This window comes from Pristiophorus japonicus, chromosome 3, assembly GCF_044704955.1.
Source record: "Pristiophorus japonicus isolate sPriJap1 chromosome 3, sPriJap1.hap1, whole genome shotgun sequence".
Classification (NCBI taxonomy): domain Eukaryota; kingdom Metazoa; phylum Chordata; class Chondrichthyes; family Pristiophoridae; genus Pristiophorus; species Pristiophorus japonicus.
Window position 1 is genome coordinate 218024637 of NC_091979.1, and position 20186 is coordinate 218044822.

Genomic DNA, 20186 nt, shown 5'->3' on the forward strand with positions numbered 1-20186 from the left:
CCTTTGTCAGAACTTCCCACCTCTTGCCCGTTTGAGTAATTACCGCTTGCTATCCATTCTGCGGCTTGTCTATGTTCTGATAGTCATGAATCTACTATGTGGTAATTTATTGAAGGCCTTTTGAAAATCCAAATATATTGCATCTGCATTACCTTTATCGATCGTTTCTGTTTCTTCAAAGAATTTCAATATGGTTGGGCAAGCATGGCCTTCTCTTTTGAAATCCATAATGACTATTTATTATAATTTCAGTTTCTAGATGTTTTTCTATTACATTTTTGGGCAAAGATTCCATTATCTTTTCTACCACCAATGCCAATCTAAATGGTCTATAGTTCCCTGGACTTATTCGATCTCCCTTTTTAAATATAGAAATCACATTTGCAGTCTGCCAGTCCTCTGGCACTATTCCCTTTTGTAATGAATTGTTATATATATGTAATAGTGCCTCTGCTATCTGTTCCATAACTTCTTTTAATATGCATGGATGCAATCGATCCGGACCAGGGGTTTTATCCTTGAAGATTGTTTAGTTTATCAATTATCTCCCCACTTTCTATCTTGAATGTCTTTATATCTTTTTTGCTTTCATCTTCTGTCATGGCATGTATTAGTAACCTTTTAAAAATGAGGTTCATGTTGACTTTAGTGAAATTGAATAATTCATCTACGTTGTGAAACATACAATAGTTTTGACCATGTTAATCAGTGGTGCATTAACTCAGAAAATATAACATTTATATCGTTGTAAAATGTGATCACTGACTGCGGGCAAATAAATGCACTGTCAAAGGGGTATCTGCCAGACATTGAGCAGAGGAAGAAAGCAAACAAAACGTAGAGAATACACACACTCTTAATAGCATGGTATTATCCTCACTAAAGGCAGGCTATGGGCCCTGACAACATTATGGCTGTCGTGCTGAAAACTTGTGCTCCAGAACTAGCTGCGCCTCTAGCCAAATTGTTCTAGGACAGCTACAACACTGGCATCTATCCGACAATGGAAAACTGCCCGGGTATGCCCTGTCCATAAAAAGCAGGACAAATCCAATCTGGCCAATTACCACCCCATCAGTCTACTCTCAATCATCAGTAAAGTGATGGTAGGTGTCGTCGACAGTGCTATCAAGCAGCCCTTACTCTCCAATAACCATCTCATCGATGCTCAGTTTGGGTTCCACCAGAACCACTTGGCTCCAGATCATATTACAGCCTTGGTCCAAACTTAGACAAAAGAGCTGAATTGCAGAGGTGAGGTGAGTGACTGCCTTTGACATCAAGGCAGCATTTGACCGAGTGTGGCATCAAGAAGCCCTAGCAACATTGAAGTCAATGGGAATCGGGGGAAACTCTCTACTGGCTGGAGTCATAAAGCACAAAGGAAGGTGGTTGTTGGTCAATCATCCCAGCCCCAGGACATTGCTGCAGGAGTTCCTCAGGGCAGTGTCCTAGGCCCAACCATCTTCAGCTGCTTTATCAATGACCTTCCTTCCATCATAAGGTCAGAAGTGGGGATGTTCGCTGATGATTGCAGTGTTCAGTTCCATTTGCAACTCCTCAGAAAATGAAGCCATCCATGCCTGTACGCAGCAAGACCCAGACGACATTCAGGCTTGGGCTGATGTGTGGCACGAATGTTACTTGCCACTTAAGTGCCAGGCAATGCCCATCTCCAACAAGCGAGAGTCTAACCACCTCCCCATGATATTCAATGACATTACCATTGTTGAATCCCCCACCATTAACATCCTGGGGGTCACCATTGACCAGAAACTTAACTGGATCAGCCATATAAATGCTGTGGCAACAAGAGCGGGTCAGAGGCTGGATATTTTGTGGTGAATGTCTCCCCTCCTGACTACCCAAAGCCTTTTCACCATCTGCAAGGTACAAGTCAGGAGTGTGATGGAATACTCTCCACTTGCCTGGATGAGTTCAGCTCCAACAACACAAAAAGCTGGACATCCAATTACATATCTTTTCCATACTAGCTTGCATAAGAGTCTGTTTCATGGCAGTGAAGGAATGGCTGAGTCAGAAGGTTGAGAGTTTAAACCTTGCCTGAACACAATCTAGGCTGACACTCCAGTGCAGCACCAAAGCTTAAACAGGTCTGCCTGTCGAGGTGGATGTAGCACTATTTGAAGAAGAGCAGGGAATTCTCTGGTGTCCTCGCCAACATTCCTCCCTCTGGCAACAACACCAAAGAAATAGGTTATCTGGTTATTCATTCATTTGCTGTTTATGGGCCCTTGCTGTGGGAGCATGTTTGAAATCCCTGTGCTGCAAACATTTCAATTAAGCTCTGGAAGGTTTGAATGGTACCCATGGAATCCAACATACCCAGATTTGATGTAGCTTAGGATTCACATTCCATATGGAGTGTACTCAAAGCAGTGCAATACTCCTTCCTTTAGGGAGTTTCATTCTGGAATCCGGTGTGGTCCGAGGTCTGGATTTAACTCTCTTTAATGTTAGTGCAAAGCAGATCAGGCTGATCATTGATAAAATGGCCGTATCGTATAAATTTACCCTTAGATTCATATTTTCAACAGAGTCCTAGAAAATATGCACGTGATATTTTTGCTTCTTGAGAGCTTTGCTTTACTAATTTGGTGTGCATTCTGTGTGCAGGCTAACCCTGACCCCAACACTTGTCTGGGAGTTTTTGGACTAAGTCTGTACACTACCGAGCGAGATCTGCGAGAGGTCTTTTCAAGGTACGGCCCCCTTGCCGGCGTCAATGTCGTGTATGATCAACAGTCAAATCGCTCCAGAGGTTTTTCTTTTGTCTACTTTGAGAATGTCGATGATGCTAAGGAGGTAAGCGTGTAATGGAATCCAAATTGACCGTTTTCAGTAGAATTATTGGGTTGCATCTAAAATCTGTGTGAGGGCGCAGTATAATTAAATTGTTGCTCTATCACATAGCCAGCACAAAAACATAGATTTCAATACGTTTAACATTAGATATGTTTGTTTTTATTGGGATTCATTGTTGCTGTTTTAAAAATCCCATTTGGCAGGCTAAAGAACGTGCCAATGGAATGGAATTAGATGGCCGTAGGATTCGTGTTGATTTCTCTATTACTAAAAGAGCTCACACACCTACCCCTGGAATCTACATGGGAAGACCAACCTAGTAAGTTGATTTGATTTGACACTCTTGCCAGAGGAGACAGATTAGAAATCACAGCGTGGCTGCTGCTCCTAATGGAAATAATTCTGGTAATGGTCGGAAAACAATTGTATAAATGTAAATAGATATTAACCATGTTTGTAATGTGTTTTGTAAGAATATATTGCTGATATTAAAAGAAATGATTGGTTATAAATGCACATACACAGGGAATAAATGTCTGATAATAGGATTACTTTTGTGAAGATTGTGTGTGTGTGTAATGCAAAAGAAGTGGTAATTTAACTTTGTTATACATGGAGTGTGGTTTTAGTTTTCCTCCTTCCAACTGAGTTCCCATCTTGCTACTACAGGTGCAGCTTCCGGACTCTGGGACGATCTGTGGCAGGGTTGTCCAGAATCCGCAAAATATTCCGGAATCCGGACACCCTGCCAAACCGTTACCGATGCCAGCCGGGCCCAGTGAAAAGTCAAAAAATGAAATCGAACTACTGTACAGTGACAAAAATTGCAAGAATAAAAATGCCAATCCTACCTGTTCAAGGCCAGGTCTTCAGTCACCGCACCACTGCTCCTGTGTCCGCAGAAACTCTGCACAGCACACTAGTCCTTTCAGCCAGAATGAACTCTGCACAGCACACAAGTCTTTTTGACCAGAACCAACCAAGCTCCCGTGTGCAAGTCTCCTCCTGCACGCATCAAACTCTGCACAGCACACTGCAGCTCCCCAAAGCAGCAACCGCGTGATTGGATTGCCACGCCCTATGACTCCGAGCGAAGCTGACCCAACCTCACCTGACAGATTGCGATTTTAAGTTTGCACACCTGTACCTGTAATAAAAAATACTACCCGCACCTATATTGTACATGCACTTTTAAATTCAGTATTTAAAAAAAACTAAAATGAGTGGCATTAAATATTATAAGGCTACCCCAGCCGACCCACCAACACCCCATGCTGAGACCCCATCTGACCCACCTACATCCCATGATCAGACCCCATCCAACCGTACTCCATCGCTGTGGTTTTTTTTCCCCAATTTAAAGACCTGCACAGGTAAAGATTGTGAGTTTGTGTTGTCATTGCAAACATGTCACAAAGACCAACAGATACCCCCAATGGGTAAAGGAAAGAGGAAGCAGAGTTCACTTTCAATTGCCAAGAAAGGAGTTACTCCAGAGATTAGAAGGAGGTGCTTCAGTGAGAAAATTGAGTGAGGAGTATGGTATTGGACTCTCCACCATCTATGATATCAGAAAACAGAAAGAACAGCTCATGAAGTTTTAGGCGGAAAGTGATGTTCGTAAGGAAATGAGTAAGAGAAAAAGTATGCATAAGCCGAAATGTGATGATGTGGATCGACCAGTGATGGAGTGGTGGCGACAGAGGCGAAATGAAAAGGTTCCTTTGTCTGGCCCAATGGTGGTGCCCAACAAGCCATGCACAACTGGGGATTGAAACTCCATGTGAGTACTCTTCTGGTTGGCTAGCCAAATTTAAAAGGCGTCATGGCATCAAGCAACGGAAAATATGTGGTGAGAAAGTCTCAGCAGATCATGATCATAATAAGAAATAGCAGGAATAGGCCATATGGCCCCTTGAGCCTACTCAGCCATTTAATATGATCATGGCTGATCCGATCATGGACTTGGGTCCACTTCCCTGCCGCTCCCCATAACCCCTTATTCCCTTATCAGTTAAGAAACTATCTATCTCTGCCTTAAATTTATTCAATGACTCAGCTTCCACAGCTCTCTGAGGCAGTGAATTCCACAGACTTACAACCTTCTGAAGAAATTCCTCCTCATTTCCGTTTTAAATGGGCGGCCCCTTATTCTAAGATTATGCCTCCCTAGTTCTAGTCTCCCCTATCAGTGGAAACATTCTCTCTGCATCCACCTTGTCAAGCCCCCTCATAATTTTATATGTTTCGCTAAGATCACCTCATTCATCTGAATTCCAATGAGTAGAGGCTCAACCTTCCCTCATAAGTCAACCCCCTCATCTCTGGAATCAACCTAGTGAACCTTCTCTGAACTGCCTCCAAAGCAAGTGTGGCCTCACCAATACCCTGTATAACTGTAGCAAGACTTCCCTGCTTTTATACTCCATCCCCTTTGCAATAAAGGTCAAAATTCCATTGGTCTTCCTGATCACTTACTGGACCTGCATACTAACCTTTTGTGTTTCATGCCCCAGGTCCCGCTGTACTGTAGCATTGCAATTTTTCTCCATTTAAATAATAACTTGCTCTTCGATTTTTTTATTTTTTTTTACCTCACATTTTCCAACATTATACTCCATCTGCTAAATTTTTGCCCACTCACCTAGCCTGTCTAGCCTTTGAAGGTTTTTTGTGTCGTCACACATGCTTTTCCTCCCATCTTTGTATCGTCAGAAAACTTGGCTACGTTACACTCAGTTCCTTCTTCCAAGTTGTTAATATTGATAATAGTTAGAGTTCCAGCACTGATCCCTGCGGCACCCCACTAGTTACTGGTTGCCAACCCGAGAATGAACCATTTATCCTGACTCTCTGTTTTTTGTTAATTAGAAAATCCTCTATCCATGCTAATATATTACCCCCAATCCCGTGAATTTTTATCTTATGCAGTAACCTTTTATTGGCACGTTGTCAAATGCCTTCTGGTAGTCCAAATACACCACATCCACTGGTTCCCCTTTATCCACCCTGTTTGTTACATCCTCAAAGAATTCCAGCAAATTTGTCAAACGTGACTTCCCCTTCATAAATCCATGCTAACTCTGCCTGACTGAATTATGCTTTTCCAAATGTCCTGCTACTGCTTCTTTAATAATGGACTCCAGCATTTTCCCAACCACAGATGTTAAGCTAACAGGTCTATAGTTTCCTGCTTTTTGTCTGCCTCCTTTTTTTAAATAGGGGTGTTACATTTGCAGTTTTCCAATCTGCTGGGACCTCCCCAGAATCCAGGGAATTTTGGTAAATTACAACCAATGCATCCACTATCCCTGCCGCTACTTCTCTTTAGACCCTAGGATGCAAGCCATCAGGTCCAGGGGATTTATCTGCCTTTCAGTCCCATTTATCTTACTGAATACCACCTCTTTAATGATTAAGTTCCTCCTCTTCCCCCCCCCCCCCCCCCCCACCCCCAATAGCCCCTTGACTATCCACTGTTGGGATATTTTTAGTGTCCTACCGTAAAGACTGATGCAAAATATTTGTTCAGAGTTTGTCATCTCCATGTTCCCCATCACTAATTCCCCAGTCTTGTCCTCTAAGGGACCAACGTTTACTTTAGTCACTCTTTTCCTTTTTATATTCCTGTAGAAACTCTTGCTATCTGTTTATATATTTTGTGTATAAAATTATATCGATGAGTACATCAAACTAATTGCTGATGGAAACCTTTCACCTGAGCAAATGAACAATCAGCACTGTTTTGGCGCTGCGTACCGCGAAAGACTTTAGCAGCAGCAGAAGAAACGTAGCCAGCAGGTGGAAAAGACGCCAAGGATAGACTGACTGCTTGCTACTGCAAGTGCGGCTGGGACGCAAGTGTAAATGGTCATTAGGAGAAGCCAGTGTCCAAGATGTTTCAAGGGTTTGAGAGTATTGCCAGTGCATTATTAGACCAATAAGGAAGCATGGGTAACCGGGGTAATTTTCTGAACTGGTTTGAGATTAATTTTGTCCCTCAGGCGCATGTGCTCATTGTATGGAAGCTGGCCTTGAGGAAAACTGCAAAATATGCTTGCTGCTAGACAATTTCTCAGCACATCCTGATGGTGAGCCTTTGGTAAAGGATAACATCCATGGAATCTACTTACCTCCAAATGTTCCATCACTGATGCAGCCAATGGACCAAGGAATTTTGACATCGATGAAGTGTCTGTACAAAAACGAGTTTGAGGTGTTTGCTTAATGCTGTGAACCCAGGCATGGGAATAAAAGCTTTCTTAAAAGCTTTCTCTATCAAGGAAGCCATATGGGCATGGAACTTGGTAACTGCAGACACCTTGGTCAATGCTTGGCATAACATCTGGCCATCAACTATGTTTGCTGATGATGCTCCTCAGGACTTTCAAGGCTTTCGTGGCTTTAGATTATGCAAGAGGGTTGACTTGCGAAGCTGCGCATGAATTGAATGAGGACGATGTCGTAGAAGTCATGGACATAGACAACGATGCTCCCATTGTGCATGCAGTGACAGATGAAGAAATCATTGAGGGTTTTGTATCCAGAAGAAAAGGATGAAAGCAGTGAGGATGATGATGCCAGTGATCAAGTAAAAAAAAAGTGCTGATTGACAAAGCAATCAATCTTTGTCAAGAATTAATTCATGCCTTTCAACAAAGAAGCTTCATAAGTGAAGAAATACTGCAGGTCTACAGAATTTGGGAAAGATTAATGAAAGAAAAGCCCAAATTATTTAAACAAACAACAATATTAAATGTCTTTCAAAAGATGTCACAACAGAAGGCCCAAGACCTACAGCATGCAACTACACCAGTAATTTCCACATAACCCTATTGCTGGCCCATCAGCCCCAGACATCATACTGAACCCTCTATCTCAAGCACAACCTCCAGCCAATTGTAACTCTACCTTTATTACATTTTATGCTTTGAGTACTGTACATTCCTTTTCAAATTTGAAGATGGTAGCAAAAGATACAGACCGGAAGCTCATTGTACAGTTGCAGGATATTGCATTGCAAAAACCAGAGGGAGGCTTACCATGCATTGTGAAGAAGCATGGACTACAAGGCCTGCGAGGAGAAGAACTACAAGACGTCCAAAAACTGGAAATATCGCAACCTGGGCCCAGACATTTCCGGACTCTGGACGCGCTTCTGGCGTCCCGAAATCTGGAAATACCCGAACCTGGGCTCGGGTGTTTCCAGACTTTGGACATCAGAAACACGTTCCCAAGTCCGGAAAAACACGAAAACCGGCTCGACCTCGGTCCTGAGGTTGCCAAATTCCGGAGGTTGTACCTGTACTTTGAGCCACCAACTGCACAGTGCACAAGAATGTCTTGAGTTAACACACTTTTAGCTGTTCTGTCTCAGGAATTGCAGCATCTCTCCATTGGTTGACCAAAATAAGAGCTTATGTCTGGGTTCACATTGCAAACATGTGGCAGTCTTCTGTTGGGTTTATCAAGTGAGTAAGATTAACTATTGCTGTTTTTACTTCACATTGCAGTAGTTCACGTCGCAGAGAAAGTTATGACCGATATGACAGATACGATGATCGAGAGTATTGCAGCAGGTCCTACAGGTACGCAGGCAAAGTTTTTTTTTTAACTACGGGGAATTTTCCAGGACAAAAATAGAGAATATTTATTTCAAGTGGCACTGTTCAAATGTTGCCTGATTCAGTCTACACCTTATTCTGCTTCCATAGTTTTTAGAAACTATGAAGTTTTAAACATGGTAATGGATATAAATGCATTAATTGTATCCTACAGTGTTAAAATTGTTAATCGAAACAAGGTGAGACTGGGTATGCACACACTATTGCTATAAAGCTAATTGTGTACAGCTTTATTTTTCTGGGAGAGGGGCTGCATGCAGATCACCTGGACTATAAGTTCCCAGTTTGAGCTGTTTTCCTGCAGGTAGTTTGGCATTGAGACAGTATGCACAGTTATCGCCATCTCCCCTCCAGCAGGACCCCCCCCTCCCCCCCAAATAGTATATGTAAGTGACTGAATTAGTTTCTAAAGCAAGATGTTTTTTTGTCTGCTGAGCGGCAACTCGGCTGATGAGGTTGATACCTGGTCCTTGATATAAGCAAGAGCTCTGGGTGGTCATTATACGTGCTGCTGTAGACCGACGACTTCGACTTTATGGTCATATATTTATCTGCAATTTGATCTATAACTTTTGAGTGGGTTACTGGCATATCTGTTTTTAGTGTTTTTCTGAAGTTCAGACTTGCATGCACCCTCCTGCATGTCTTCAGGCTAAAAAATTATTCTAGGAGTGCGGGGTCAAAATAGAAATATCATCTGTAGGGAAATTGAAGCAGTCATGTTTTTAATTCCCTTTCATCGTGCAGTTTGGAATAAGTGGCTCTGAATACCCATGGCACTGCCAGGCATATCCTATATAAGGGTTGCTTTGCCTTCAGGAGGCTCATATGTAAGCTGGAAACCATAAAAATGTGGATCTAGTTGGCCTTTGAGAGGTGTTTAAAGTAGCTCAGTAGCAAACAAGAACATTATAGCAAAACAAATGTTTTAATCATTGAGATCTGAAATGAGGGCTGCAGGTTGAAATGCTTCTGGTGGCTTTTTGAGAACAGTTTAGAAACCCAAATTGACAATGCATACCTTGAGTAACATAGAAACATAAAAACTTACAGCGCAGAAGGGGGCCATTCCGGCCCATTGTGTCCACGCCAGCCGACAGTCAGACGGCCCTTGGTCAGCAGCCCTAAAGGTTACATATAAACCTATGAACAATGACGGAAAGGCAAAGAGCACCCAGCCCAACCAATCTGCCTCACCACAACTGCGACACCCCTTGTACTGAAACATTCTACGCTCCACCCCAACTGGAGCCATGTGATCTCCTTGGAGAGGCAAAAACCAGATGAAAAACCCAGGCAATTTAGGGGGAAAAAATCTGGGAAATTCCTCTCTAACCCATCCAGGCGATCGAAACTAGTCCAGGAGATCTCACTGGCCATATTCTATTCCCGGCAGTACTTACCATTATATCTCCGCCGTCCAACAAAAGGTCATCCATTCTAATCCCAATTACCAGCTCTAGGTCCTTAACCCTGCAGGTTGCTGCACTTTAAGTGCCCATCCAATCATCTCTTAAAAGTGGTGAGGGTTTCTGCATCCACCACTCTTCCAGGCAACGAGTTCCAGATCCCCACAACCCTCTGTGTAAAAAGAAAACCTCCAATCCCCTCTAAACCTTCCACCAATCACCTTAAAACTATGCCCCCTCGTAATAGACCCTCCACCAATGGAAATAGACCCTTACTATCCACTATGTCCAGGCTCCTCAATATTTTGTACATCTCAATGAGGTCTCCTCTCAACCTCCTCTGTTCCAATGAGAACAAACCCAGTCTATCCAATCTGTCCTCATAACTAAGATTCTCCATTCCAGGCAGCATCCTAGTAAATCTCTGCACACTCACGTGCAATTATGTCCTTCCTATAATACGGCGACCAGAACTGCACGCAATATTCCAGCTGTGGCCTAGCCAAAGTATTATACAATTTAAGCAGAACCTCCCTGCTCTTATATTCTATTCCTCGGCCAATAAAGGCAAGCATTCTGTATGCCTTCTTAACCACCTTATTCACCTGGCCTACTTTCAGGGATCTATGGACAAGCACTCCAAGGTCCCTTTGTTCATCTACACTATTAAGTGGCCTACCGCTTAATGTGTATACCCTTTCCTTGTTAGCCCTCCCAAAGTGCATCACCTCACACTTCTCTGAATTAAATTTCATTTGCCAATGCACTGCCCACCTGACCAGTAGATTGATATCCTGCAGCCCATGACTTTCCCCTTCATTATCAACCACACAGCCAATTTTAGTGTAGTCTGCAAACTTCTTAATCACACTCCATATATTCAAATCTAAATCATTGATATATAACCACAAAAAGCAGGTGTCCCAGTCCTGAGCCCTGTGGAACCCCACTGGAAACATCCTTCCAGTCACACAAACACCCATCAATCATTACCCTTTGCTTCCTACCTCCAAGCCAATTTTGGATCCAACTTGACACTTGGGCTTTTACCATGTGGGACCTTATCAAAAGTTTTGCTAAAGTCTATATATACTACATCGTATGCACTACCCTCATCGACCCTCTTGGTTACCTCCTCAAAAAATTCAGTCAGGTTAGTCAGACACGATCTTCCCTTAACAAATCTGTGCTAACTGTCCCTAATTATTCCTTGTCTATCCAAATGCAGATTTATCCTGTCTTTCAGGATTTTTCCCACCACTGTGGTTAGGCTGATAGGCCTGTAATTACTCAGCCTGTCCCTTTCTCCCTTCTTAAACAAGGGTACTATGTTAGCAGTCCTCCAATCCTCTGGCACCATGCCCAGATCCAAAGAGGACTGGAAAATGATAACTAATACTCCTGAGCAAAACTAGAGTTCCCTGCAGAAGATAATTCGAGCCAAGGGTGAGTGGTTGGACAGGTGACTGGATGCTGGGTTGAAAATGTGTGTTTTTGAGGAGGCCTTTAAAAGGATAGAGAAGTAAGATGTTTTAGGGGCAGGGGGATGTGAGGCCATCAAATTTCTGGATAACTGAATAGTATGCTGAACTGGGATTAAGGTGTCTTCTCTGAATTTAAATGCTGGCAATTGGGCATCTCAAGATCTAGATTCCTATCAACGGTACGAGAGTAGCGTTTTGGTGGCCCAGTATTCTTCACCAACAATCTTAAGAATGTGCTTTGATGACTAGAGGAAATAAAAGGATGCAATCCCATTCCTAATGTAAGTAAATCTCATTAATCTGGTTGGTGCAGTATATTGCACCAGCTCAAAGGTTAGATCTTTCAGACAGCATTGTGAACATATCCGAACAAAGTGAATCCAACAGACTTAGCAACCTGGACTTGATAGTTTGACCATTCTCAACGATAGAATGGCCAATATTCACGGTAGCCAAAGGGATCTTCATTTACTTTCAGTAGGTTATCACGGCCAATATTTTTTTGTACACTTGAGGACCATTGCTAGAGTCGATTATGTTGTGATTATTCAGTACCGTCTCAACTGCTTGTAGCAGGTACATTTGTGCTAACATGATTCCTCTCAATGTGTGTTGGATGGCTTGTATGAATTTGGTTACGTGGAACATTTTTGTCTGCCCCAAACTGTTAAATGTAACAAGTTTCACTTTTACTTGCAAATTCACTGTTTCATATTTCAAGGCAAGCTTGAATGCTTGGGGGATTAAGTATACAAAGTAACTGCACCTGAACGAGATGCAAACTACTCATTTTTGTATATGGTAACTTTGTAATTGACAATCATGGTAATGGAGAACGATTTACGCTATTTGTCTGATTTTAACATAAATGGAGGGCACACTAGTTATTGAAAGGCACACTATTTACAACTTTGTTTAACCCCTCCCGCCCCCCCCCCCCCCAAAAAAAAAGTTGCATACAATTATTGCAGTGGAAAGGTGGGAGCATGTAATAGGTTACTGCACAAGTTCACTGGGTTGGGGATAATATATTAGCATGGATAGAGGATTGGCTAACGAACAGAGTTGGGATAAATGGTTCATTCTCTGGTTGGCAACCAGTAACTAGTGGGGTGCTGCAGGGATCGGTGTTGAGACCCCAACTATTTATAATCTATATTAACGACTTGGAAGAAGGGACTAAGTGTAACATAGCCAAGTTTGCTTTTCCTCCCATCTTTGTATCGTCAGCAATGTGTGAGGAGGACACACAAAATCTGCAAAAGGGCATAGACAGGCTAAGTGAATGGGGAAAAAATTGGCAGATGGAGTATAATGTTGGAAAGTGTGAGGTCATGCACTTTGACGGAAAAAAATCAAAGAGCAAGTTATTATTTAATTGGAGAAAGATTGCAAAGTGCTGCAGTACAGCGGGACCTGGGGGTACTTGTGCATGAAACACAAAAGGATAATATGCAGGTACAGCAAGTGATCAGGAAGGCCAATGGTATCTTGGCCTTTATTGCAAAGGGGATGGAGTATAAAAGTAGGGAAGTCTTACTACAGCTATATAAGATATTGGTGAGACCACACCTGGAATGCAGTTTTGGTTTCCATATTTACAAAAGGATATACTTGCTTTGGAGGCAGTTCAGAGAAGGTTCACTAGGTTGATTCTGGGGATGAGGGGGTTGACTTAAGAGGAAAGGTTGAGTAGGTTGGGCCTCTACTCATTAGAATTCAGAAGAATGAGAGGTGATCTTATAGAAACGTATAAGATTATGAGGGGGTTTGACAAGGTGGATGCAGAGAGGATGTTTCCACTGATGGGGGAGACTAGAACTAGGGGGTATAATAGAATAAGGGGCCACCCATTTTGAGATGAGGAGAAATTTCTTCTCTGTTGTAAATCTGTGGAATTCGCTGTCTCAACGAGCTGGGGAAGCTAGGACATTGAATAAATTTAAGACAGAAGTAGACAGTTTCTTAAATGATATGGAGTTATGGGGAGCGGGCGGGGAAGTGGAGCTGAGTCCATGATCAGATCAGCCATCATAAGCAGTCCTTCGGAATCGAGGAAGACTTGCTTCCATTCTTAGCATGAGTTCGTAGGTGATTGGTACAGTCCAATACGAGAACCATAGTCTCTGTCACAGGTGGGACCGATAGTCGTTGAGGGAAAGGGTGGGCAGGGAGCCTGGTTTGCCGCATGCCTGCGCTTGATTTCTGCATGCTCTCGGCGACGATACTCTAGGAGCTCAGCGCCCTCCCGAATGCACTTCCTCCACTTAAGGCGGTCCATAGCCAAGGACCATGATCTTATTGAATGGCGGAGCAGGCTCGAGGGGCCGTATGGCCTACTCCTGTTCCTGTTATATTTTCAGGCTGAAAGTTTATGACCATTTTTTGCCATCTGTTGTAATGGATGCATGTACAGTGTATTCCTGTTAACTTGAAGCTGACTTCTGCCTGTGGGGGTCTTTTTTGCACTTGGTAGCACTATCAAAATAGCTATTGCTGGGCGGTCGTGAAAGAAACGAGGTGCTTTGTGTACCCCAGATGCCAGAGCTCTTCGGATAATTTTCCCAGCACATGAATGTGTTTGTCAGACACTAGTACAAAAACATTGGCTAAACTTTCGGTACATCATTGCCCATTTAGCGCCCATATAAGTGCTGAGATTCAGGCTATTGCCCATTTTTGATGAAAAATGGAAACTAGCGCCCGATTATAGCCCAATTATCACTGGCGCAACTTTCGGCATACAGGAGTGAGCTGCATCGCCTGGCCTATTTATTTTAAAAAATCATCCTTGTCCAAGGCCGAGAATACTGGTTATAATGGAAACTAGAGCCCGATTATCACCCTGATAATCGCCGAGCGCTACTTTCAGCAATTCGCCCAAAAAGACACTGAAGAAAAGCTTAACTCGGCGCTAGAGACGCCATTTTGTAACTCTGAGGATCTTTTATAAAAGGGTGCTTGAAGTGCTTGTCAGGAGAAGCAATTTGTGAGTGATTTTAAGGGTGTTTTTGACTCTTGCCAATCATCTAATCACATTTGTATTTGTTGAGGAAAAATTATAAGGGCATTTATAGTGAGGTGGCCTGTAATTTCTCAACCAGTATTGATGACTAATCACATGCTGCAGAATAGAGATGGGAGAAGTTTTATTGAAGAGCATTATGTGCCCAAAGAGGTGGTAGACTGCTGAGGAGGAGACGTTATACCCAACGCATTTACAGGGATAAGCAATCATACCTGGACTTGTCCGATAACGCTTGCGTAAGAAGGTTGCGATTCCGAAAGGAGGTAATTGGTGAGATATGCCAGCTAATTAAAGGAGATCTGCAGCCTGCCAGCACCATCAGGACCGCACTGCCCGTTGAGGTTAAGGTCACTGCGGCACTTTCCTTCTATGCATCGGGCTCATTTCAGGCCTCGGCTGGCGACATTTGTGGTATCTCTTAGCACGCCACACATTTCTGCATTCGACAGGTGACTGAAGCCCTTTATGCATGCAGGATGGACTTTATAAACTTCCCTATGACCAAGGAGGCACAGACTTGAAGGCTTTGGGTTTCTCGAATAGCAAACTTCCCCAAGGTGCAGGGAGCAATAAACTGTATGCATATCACCCTGCGAGCACTTTTACAGGATGCAGAGGTGTTTCGGAATTGCAAGGGATTCCACTCCCTGAATGTGCAGCTCGTTGTCGACCACGAGCAAATAATCATGGCAGTAAATGCAAATTTTCCAGGCAGGATCCATGATGCGCACATCTTGCGTGAGAGCACTGAGACCTGTTTAACAGTCAGCCACAAGATCATGGATGGATGGATGGATGCTGGGGGTAAAGGATATGGCCTTGCCAGCCGGCTCATGACCCCCCCCTGCGTAAGCCCCAGACAAAAGCTGAGAAGCGCTACAATGAAAGCCATATAGCTACACGCAATATCGTCAAGGACAATTGGAGTTATGAAGCAGCGCTTCAGATGTCTGGACCACTCAGGAGGCAACGTACAATACCACCCTGAGCAGGTTACTGAGTTCATTGTGGTGTGCTGCATGAGCATTTCCTAGCTATCGGGAGAGGGCACCAGTTGCCAGATGGGACCACCGGTCCAGCTCAGGAGGGGAGGAGGAGGACAACAAAGATCTCCGAGGACAATCAGCCTGGCAATAAACCCACGCCCCCACGCCGCCTCCACACTGTTGGAAAAGCCCCGTTGTAGAAAGGCAGCAGCTAAACCCATGCGTCAGCAACTCATAAATGAAAGCTTTATGTGAAGTTAGGTTGGTGACAGTTACTAGTTGCATTGTGTTTCATCCTTGCCTGGCATGGCCATTGTTTTATCTGCGTTATTAGAAGACAATTCACAACAATTGTAAACTTAATTAAAAATGTTTAATTTAACATATAATTTAAATTTTTTTAAACAAGCATATATAACACCCCCAACAGTGAACATTTTTAACAGGACAATATAACACGCTCCCACCATCCCCAACATTCAACACTTTTTTTTTCAATAACACAAATATACAACACTCTTTTCTCCCCCCCCCCCCCCCCCCCCCCCCATCGTAACTCCCCATTTCCCACGTACTCGCCGAGTAATGGGGCCAAGACGTCTTGCAGCAGAGCAACTCCAGGGCTGCTGCTGCTGGCTAGGAGGGGAGGGGGCATGATGTCGGTAGAATTACCTCAGTGGCTAGAGAAGACGTTTGCAAAGAAACGTCTTCCAAGTAATAAAGTTCTTCCTCCGCATCTGTCGTGGTTGGTGGTACGGCACCTTGGGGTGCAGTGCCGCATTCCGAAACTATCGCATGACGCAAGACATCGACGGAGTCGGTTGTTAGCCCCATTACCGCAACTATCTACTGCATTCCCTCTGTTATTCTCGCACACAGTATGGCAATGTTGCAGGTCAACCCACCAAACACCTGGAAGAGCTCTCGACCTATGTCGACGCTTGCCCCTGACAGTGACACCATGTCCTCATTGACATCTGCCCGTCGCAGCGCATGCCTATCTCGAGGATTCGACCTCCGCGGGATCGGCGTTCCCATTGGACGCCTTGGAGTGGCAAGTGAGCTGCTAGGCCCCGCTATTTCATCCATTGAGGATAACGTAGCCGCAGGTACCACAGATGAAAAATCAGGCTCTGTTTCGTCGTCATCACTTTGGTGTTCGTTACCTGTGATGATGACGACCTGCGGCGGTACAGGTGTGGTGCAGGGGCTTCCCTTTGCACCTGGGGAGCTGGAAAACATAATTTAGGTTATTAGAAAAGAAGGAGACATGAGTGCTTGCGCTGCGCTGGCATATGTACAAGGAGCAACACTACTGCAATAAATGTGAACGAGATATGTTACACATGATTAACACGAGAGTACAGAGCTTGCATTCATGGCATTTCATTATATGAATGTAATGTTGTTCAATTACTAATTACTTTAAATTACCACTGGTTTACCACTGCTTTACACATTACTCAACGTGACGCAACAACGGGATCTGCACCACCATGGGTGGCAGAACAATTGAGTGCCCACTAATGCTGTGGCATGTTCTTCCAGGTCTGTCAGAGGGTGCAGCTCAGCAGACCATCCTCCAGTCCACCTCTGCTCAGCTTGCTTCTTAGATATCTTCCTCTGCAAATGTGACGAGCATGGCATAAGCTAATTGCACTCAAGTTGGCCGCTGGGGTGGCAACTCCCCATGGAGCTCCTCTGCTGAACAACTTTATCCTTTGCCATCCAACACCCTTTCTCTCTTTTCCCCCCCCCCCCCACTGTTTAAGCTTCCTCTGGCCTTAATAGGGGGTATATTTCTTGCCCCTAAAGCACAAATCCATGCTGCAAGGGCACTGAGTCCACTGCCCATCCCCCAACCATGCCTGCTCTTCACCTCCATCAGTGAGTGCCGGATCTCCACTCAAACTGATCTTCAATCTACCGGACTTAATTGCTGCCAAGACTTCGCTCCCCCACCAGTTGTGGCCGACTCAGCTACTCCTCGCAGACACTATCTGCATCCGGGGAGCTCCCGACCAAGTCACAGTGGACGACTCAGTTGCTCCAAGCGACCCCTGTCTATCTCAGCGGTGGTGAGCCTTCAACCAGCTTCAAAAACAGGTTTGAGTCTACATGACGCGCAAGCTTTCCCTCCGGGCCTCCCTTCACCATCGCCGATGTCCGGGCCTCCCTTCACCCAGCAATGGCTTTGCTTCTTCCACAAAGTGGTCACTCTTGACCTTCCCAATTGCCTGTCCCCAGCCAGGCCTCTGATCTTTTACCATCTCATCGAAGGGCGCTGCTCAGCACAGAGCTTATGGCTCGCATCTCGCCGCAGGCGATTGGGCTCATACAGCAATACCTGGTCACCAGTCGTCTTGGACCCCCTTGCCACTGGACCAAGACCTTGCTCAGCTAAGCCTGTGCAACGGCCACCCCACGTAAAAAGAACTCGCGCTCAGGCATCCTCCACTCTTCAATATGACGTTTGGGACCTGGAACGTCAGCACCCTCTTGGACACCTCCCAACAGCGACAAATCGGAATGTCACACTGCCATAGTTGCCTGGGAACTTAGACGCTTCAATGTTGACATCGCTGTCCTAAGCAAGACCCGGCGGCAGCGGAAGGCCAGCTTAAGGAACAAGGTGGAAGTTACACCACCTTCTGGAAAGGCAAACCAGAGGAAGAACGCCGCCTCCATGGAGTCGGTTTCGCTATCCAGGGCGAGCTGGTCGACCGGCTCAGACTCTCCCCTGTGGGATTAGCGAACTTCTCCTGACTCTCCGACTCGCCCTATCCTGGAGCCAGTGCACCACAGTCATCAGTGCATACGCCTCAACACTCGATGCAACAGATGAGACCAAAGAGGGTTTTTATTCCAGCCTCTCAGAATCCCTGTCCCACATCCTTACGGACAACAAACTGATCCTCGGCGACTTCAACACCGGTGTAAGCAAGCACACAGACTTCTGGGGAGGTGTGTTCGGCGGAGGGGGGGGGGGAAACCAACTCCAGCGGTACCCTGCTCCTGACAAAATGCCTAGAACATGACCTTGTCATCACTAACGCCTTGTTCAGCCAGAGGGACAAGTACAAGGTATTGTGGCAACCCCCTCACTCCAAACACTGGCATCTGTTCGCCTATGTCATCGTTCGAGCCAGGGATCGCAAGGATGTGCGCATCATCCATGCCATGACAGGAGCTGACGACTGCTGGACAGACTACCGCCTAATTCATTCCCTCATCAACATCAATATAGCCCCAAAGCGGCAACGGCAGGAGAAGCAGTGCTGCAAAAAAAATCAATGCCGGGGCACTCAAAGACCCAGCTAAGAGAGCTCTATACAGCCATCGCCTCACTGCTAACTTGATGATCCCGAGACGCAGAATGCCCACAACGCTTAGTCTGCCCTCCAGGCCACCATAACCAGTGCCTGCGAAGAGACGTTTGGTCACTCAACCAGGAAACACCAGGACTGGTTTGATGAGAATGACCAGGAGATCCAAGATCTAATAAATCGCAAGCGCAGGGCATTTCCGAACCTAAAGCAACAACCCAACTCTGAAGCAGCAAAGCAGCATTACACACTGCTTAAGGCCGAGGTCCAACAAAAAACCTGCGACCTAAAGAACAGGTGGTGGGTGGAGAAAGCACCGGAGATTCAGCATCTGGCCGACAGCCATGATGGGCGAGGATTCTTCACCGCAGTCAAGGCCAGCTACGGTCCAAGCACCCAAGGTCCCACCCCACTGCTGGCCAAGAACGGGGAGATTCCGAGGCAGTCAGGACCCGCTGGAAGGAGCACTTCGAAGATCTCCTTAACCGAGACTCTGCCTGACTCGAGTGTCCTTGACTCCATCCCGCAGCATGCTACCCGCCACCATCTCGGCAAAACCCCAGCCCTGCAGGAGGTAGAAAAGTCCATTCGCCAACTCAAGAACAACAAGGCAACTGGAATGGATGGAATCCCCGCTGAGGCACTAAGGTATGGCGGAGAGGCACTATTGGCACGAATGCATGACCTCATCTCATCTGGAAGGAGGAGAGTATGCCGGGAGATCTGTGATGCAGTAATCGTGACTATCTTTAAAAAAGGGGACAAGTCCAACTGCGGTAACTACAGAGGAATCTCTGTTATCAACCACTAGGGAAGTCGTCGTTGGAATCCTCAACCATCTTTTCCCTTTGGCTGAGGAGCTCCTCCCGGAGTCAGTGCGGATTTTGTCCTCTATGGAGTACAACGGACATGACTTTTACGGTATGACAGCTGCAAGTAAAATGCAGGCAACAGCACCAACCCTTGTACATGATCAAGGCCTTTACTCAACCATGAGGGACTATGGTGCGTCCTCCTCCGTTTCGGCTGCCCCCAAACGTTGTTGTCACCATCCTACGCCTGCTCCGTGACCCTGATCAACAGACCCAATCCACGTCCGGACCGGGATCAAGCAGGGCTGTGTCATCACGCCAGCCCTCTTCTCAATCTTCCTCGCTGCAATGCTCCACCTCACACTCAACAAGCTCCCTGCTGGAGTGGAACTAAACGACAGAACCAGTGGGAACCTGTTCAACCTTCGTCGTCTCCAGGCCAGGTCCAAGACCGCCCCAACCTCTGTCGTCGAACTGCAGTACGCGGACGACACTTGCGTCTGCGCGCATTGAGACTGAACTCCCAATTCATAGTCAACATCTTCTCTGAGGTGTACGGAAGCATAGGCCTTACACTAAACATCCGTAAGACAAAGGTCCTCTACCAACCTGACCCTGCCACACAGCACTGCCCCCCCACCCCCCCCCCCCCCCCCCAGTCAAGATCCACGGTGTGGCCCTGGACAACGTG

General features: G+C 45.4%; 1 protein-coding gene across 2 annotated transcripts in view; it reads left to right on the plus strand.

The window, feature by feature from the left end:
* Nucleotides 1-20186, plus strand: part of LOC139260110 (transformer-2 protein homolog beta-like) — a 55641-nt gene that overhangs the window by 26159 nt on the left and 9296 nt on the right. For both annotated transcript variants that reach the window (XM_070876283.1, XM_070876284.1), the window contains exons 4-6: nucleotides 2638-2826; nucleotides 3030-3145; nucleotides 8340-8414. In XM_070876283.1, coding sequence (XP_070732384.1) covers nucleotides 2638-2826; nucleotides 3030-3145; nucleotides 8340-8414 — 380 coding nt within the window. The remainder of the gene's footprint in view (nucleotides 1-2637; nucleotides 2827-3029; nucleotides 3146-8339; nucleotides 8415-20186) is intronic.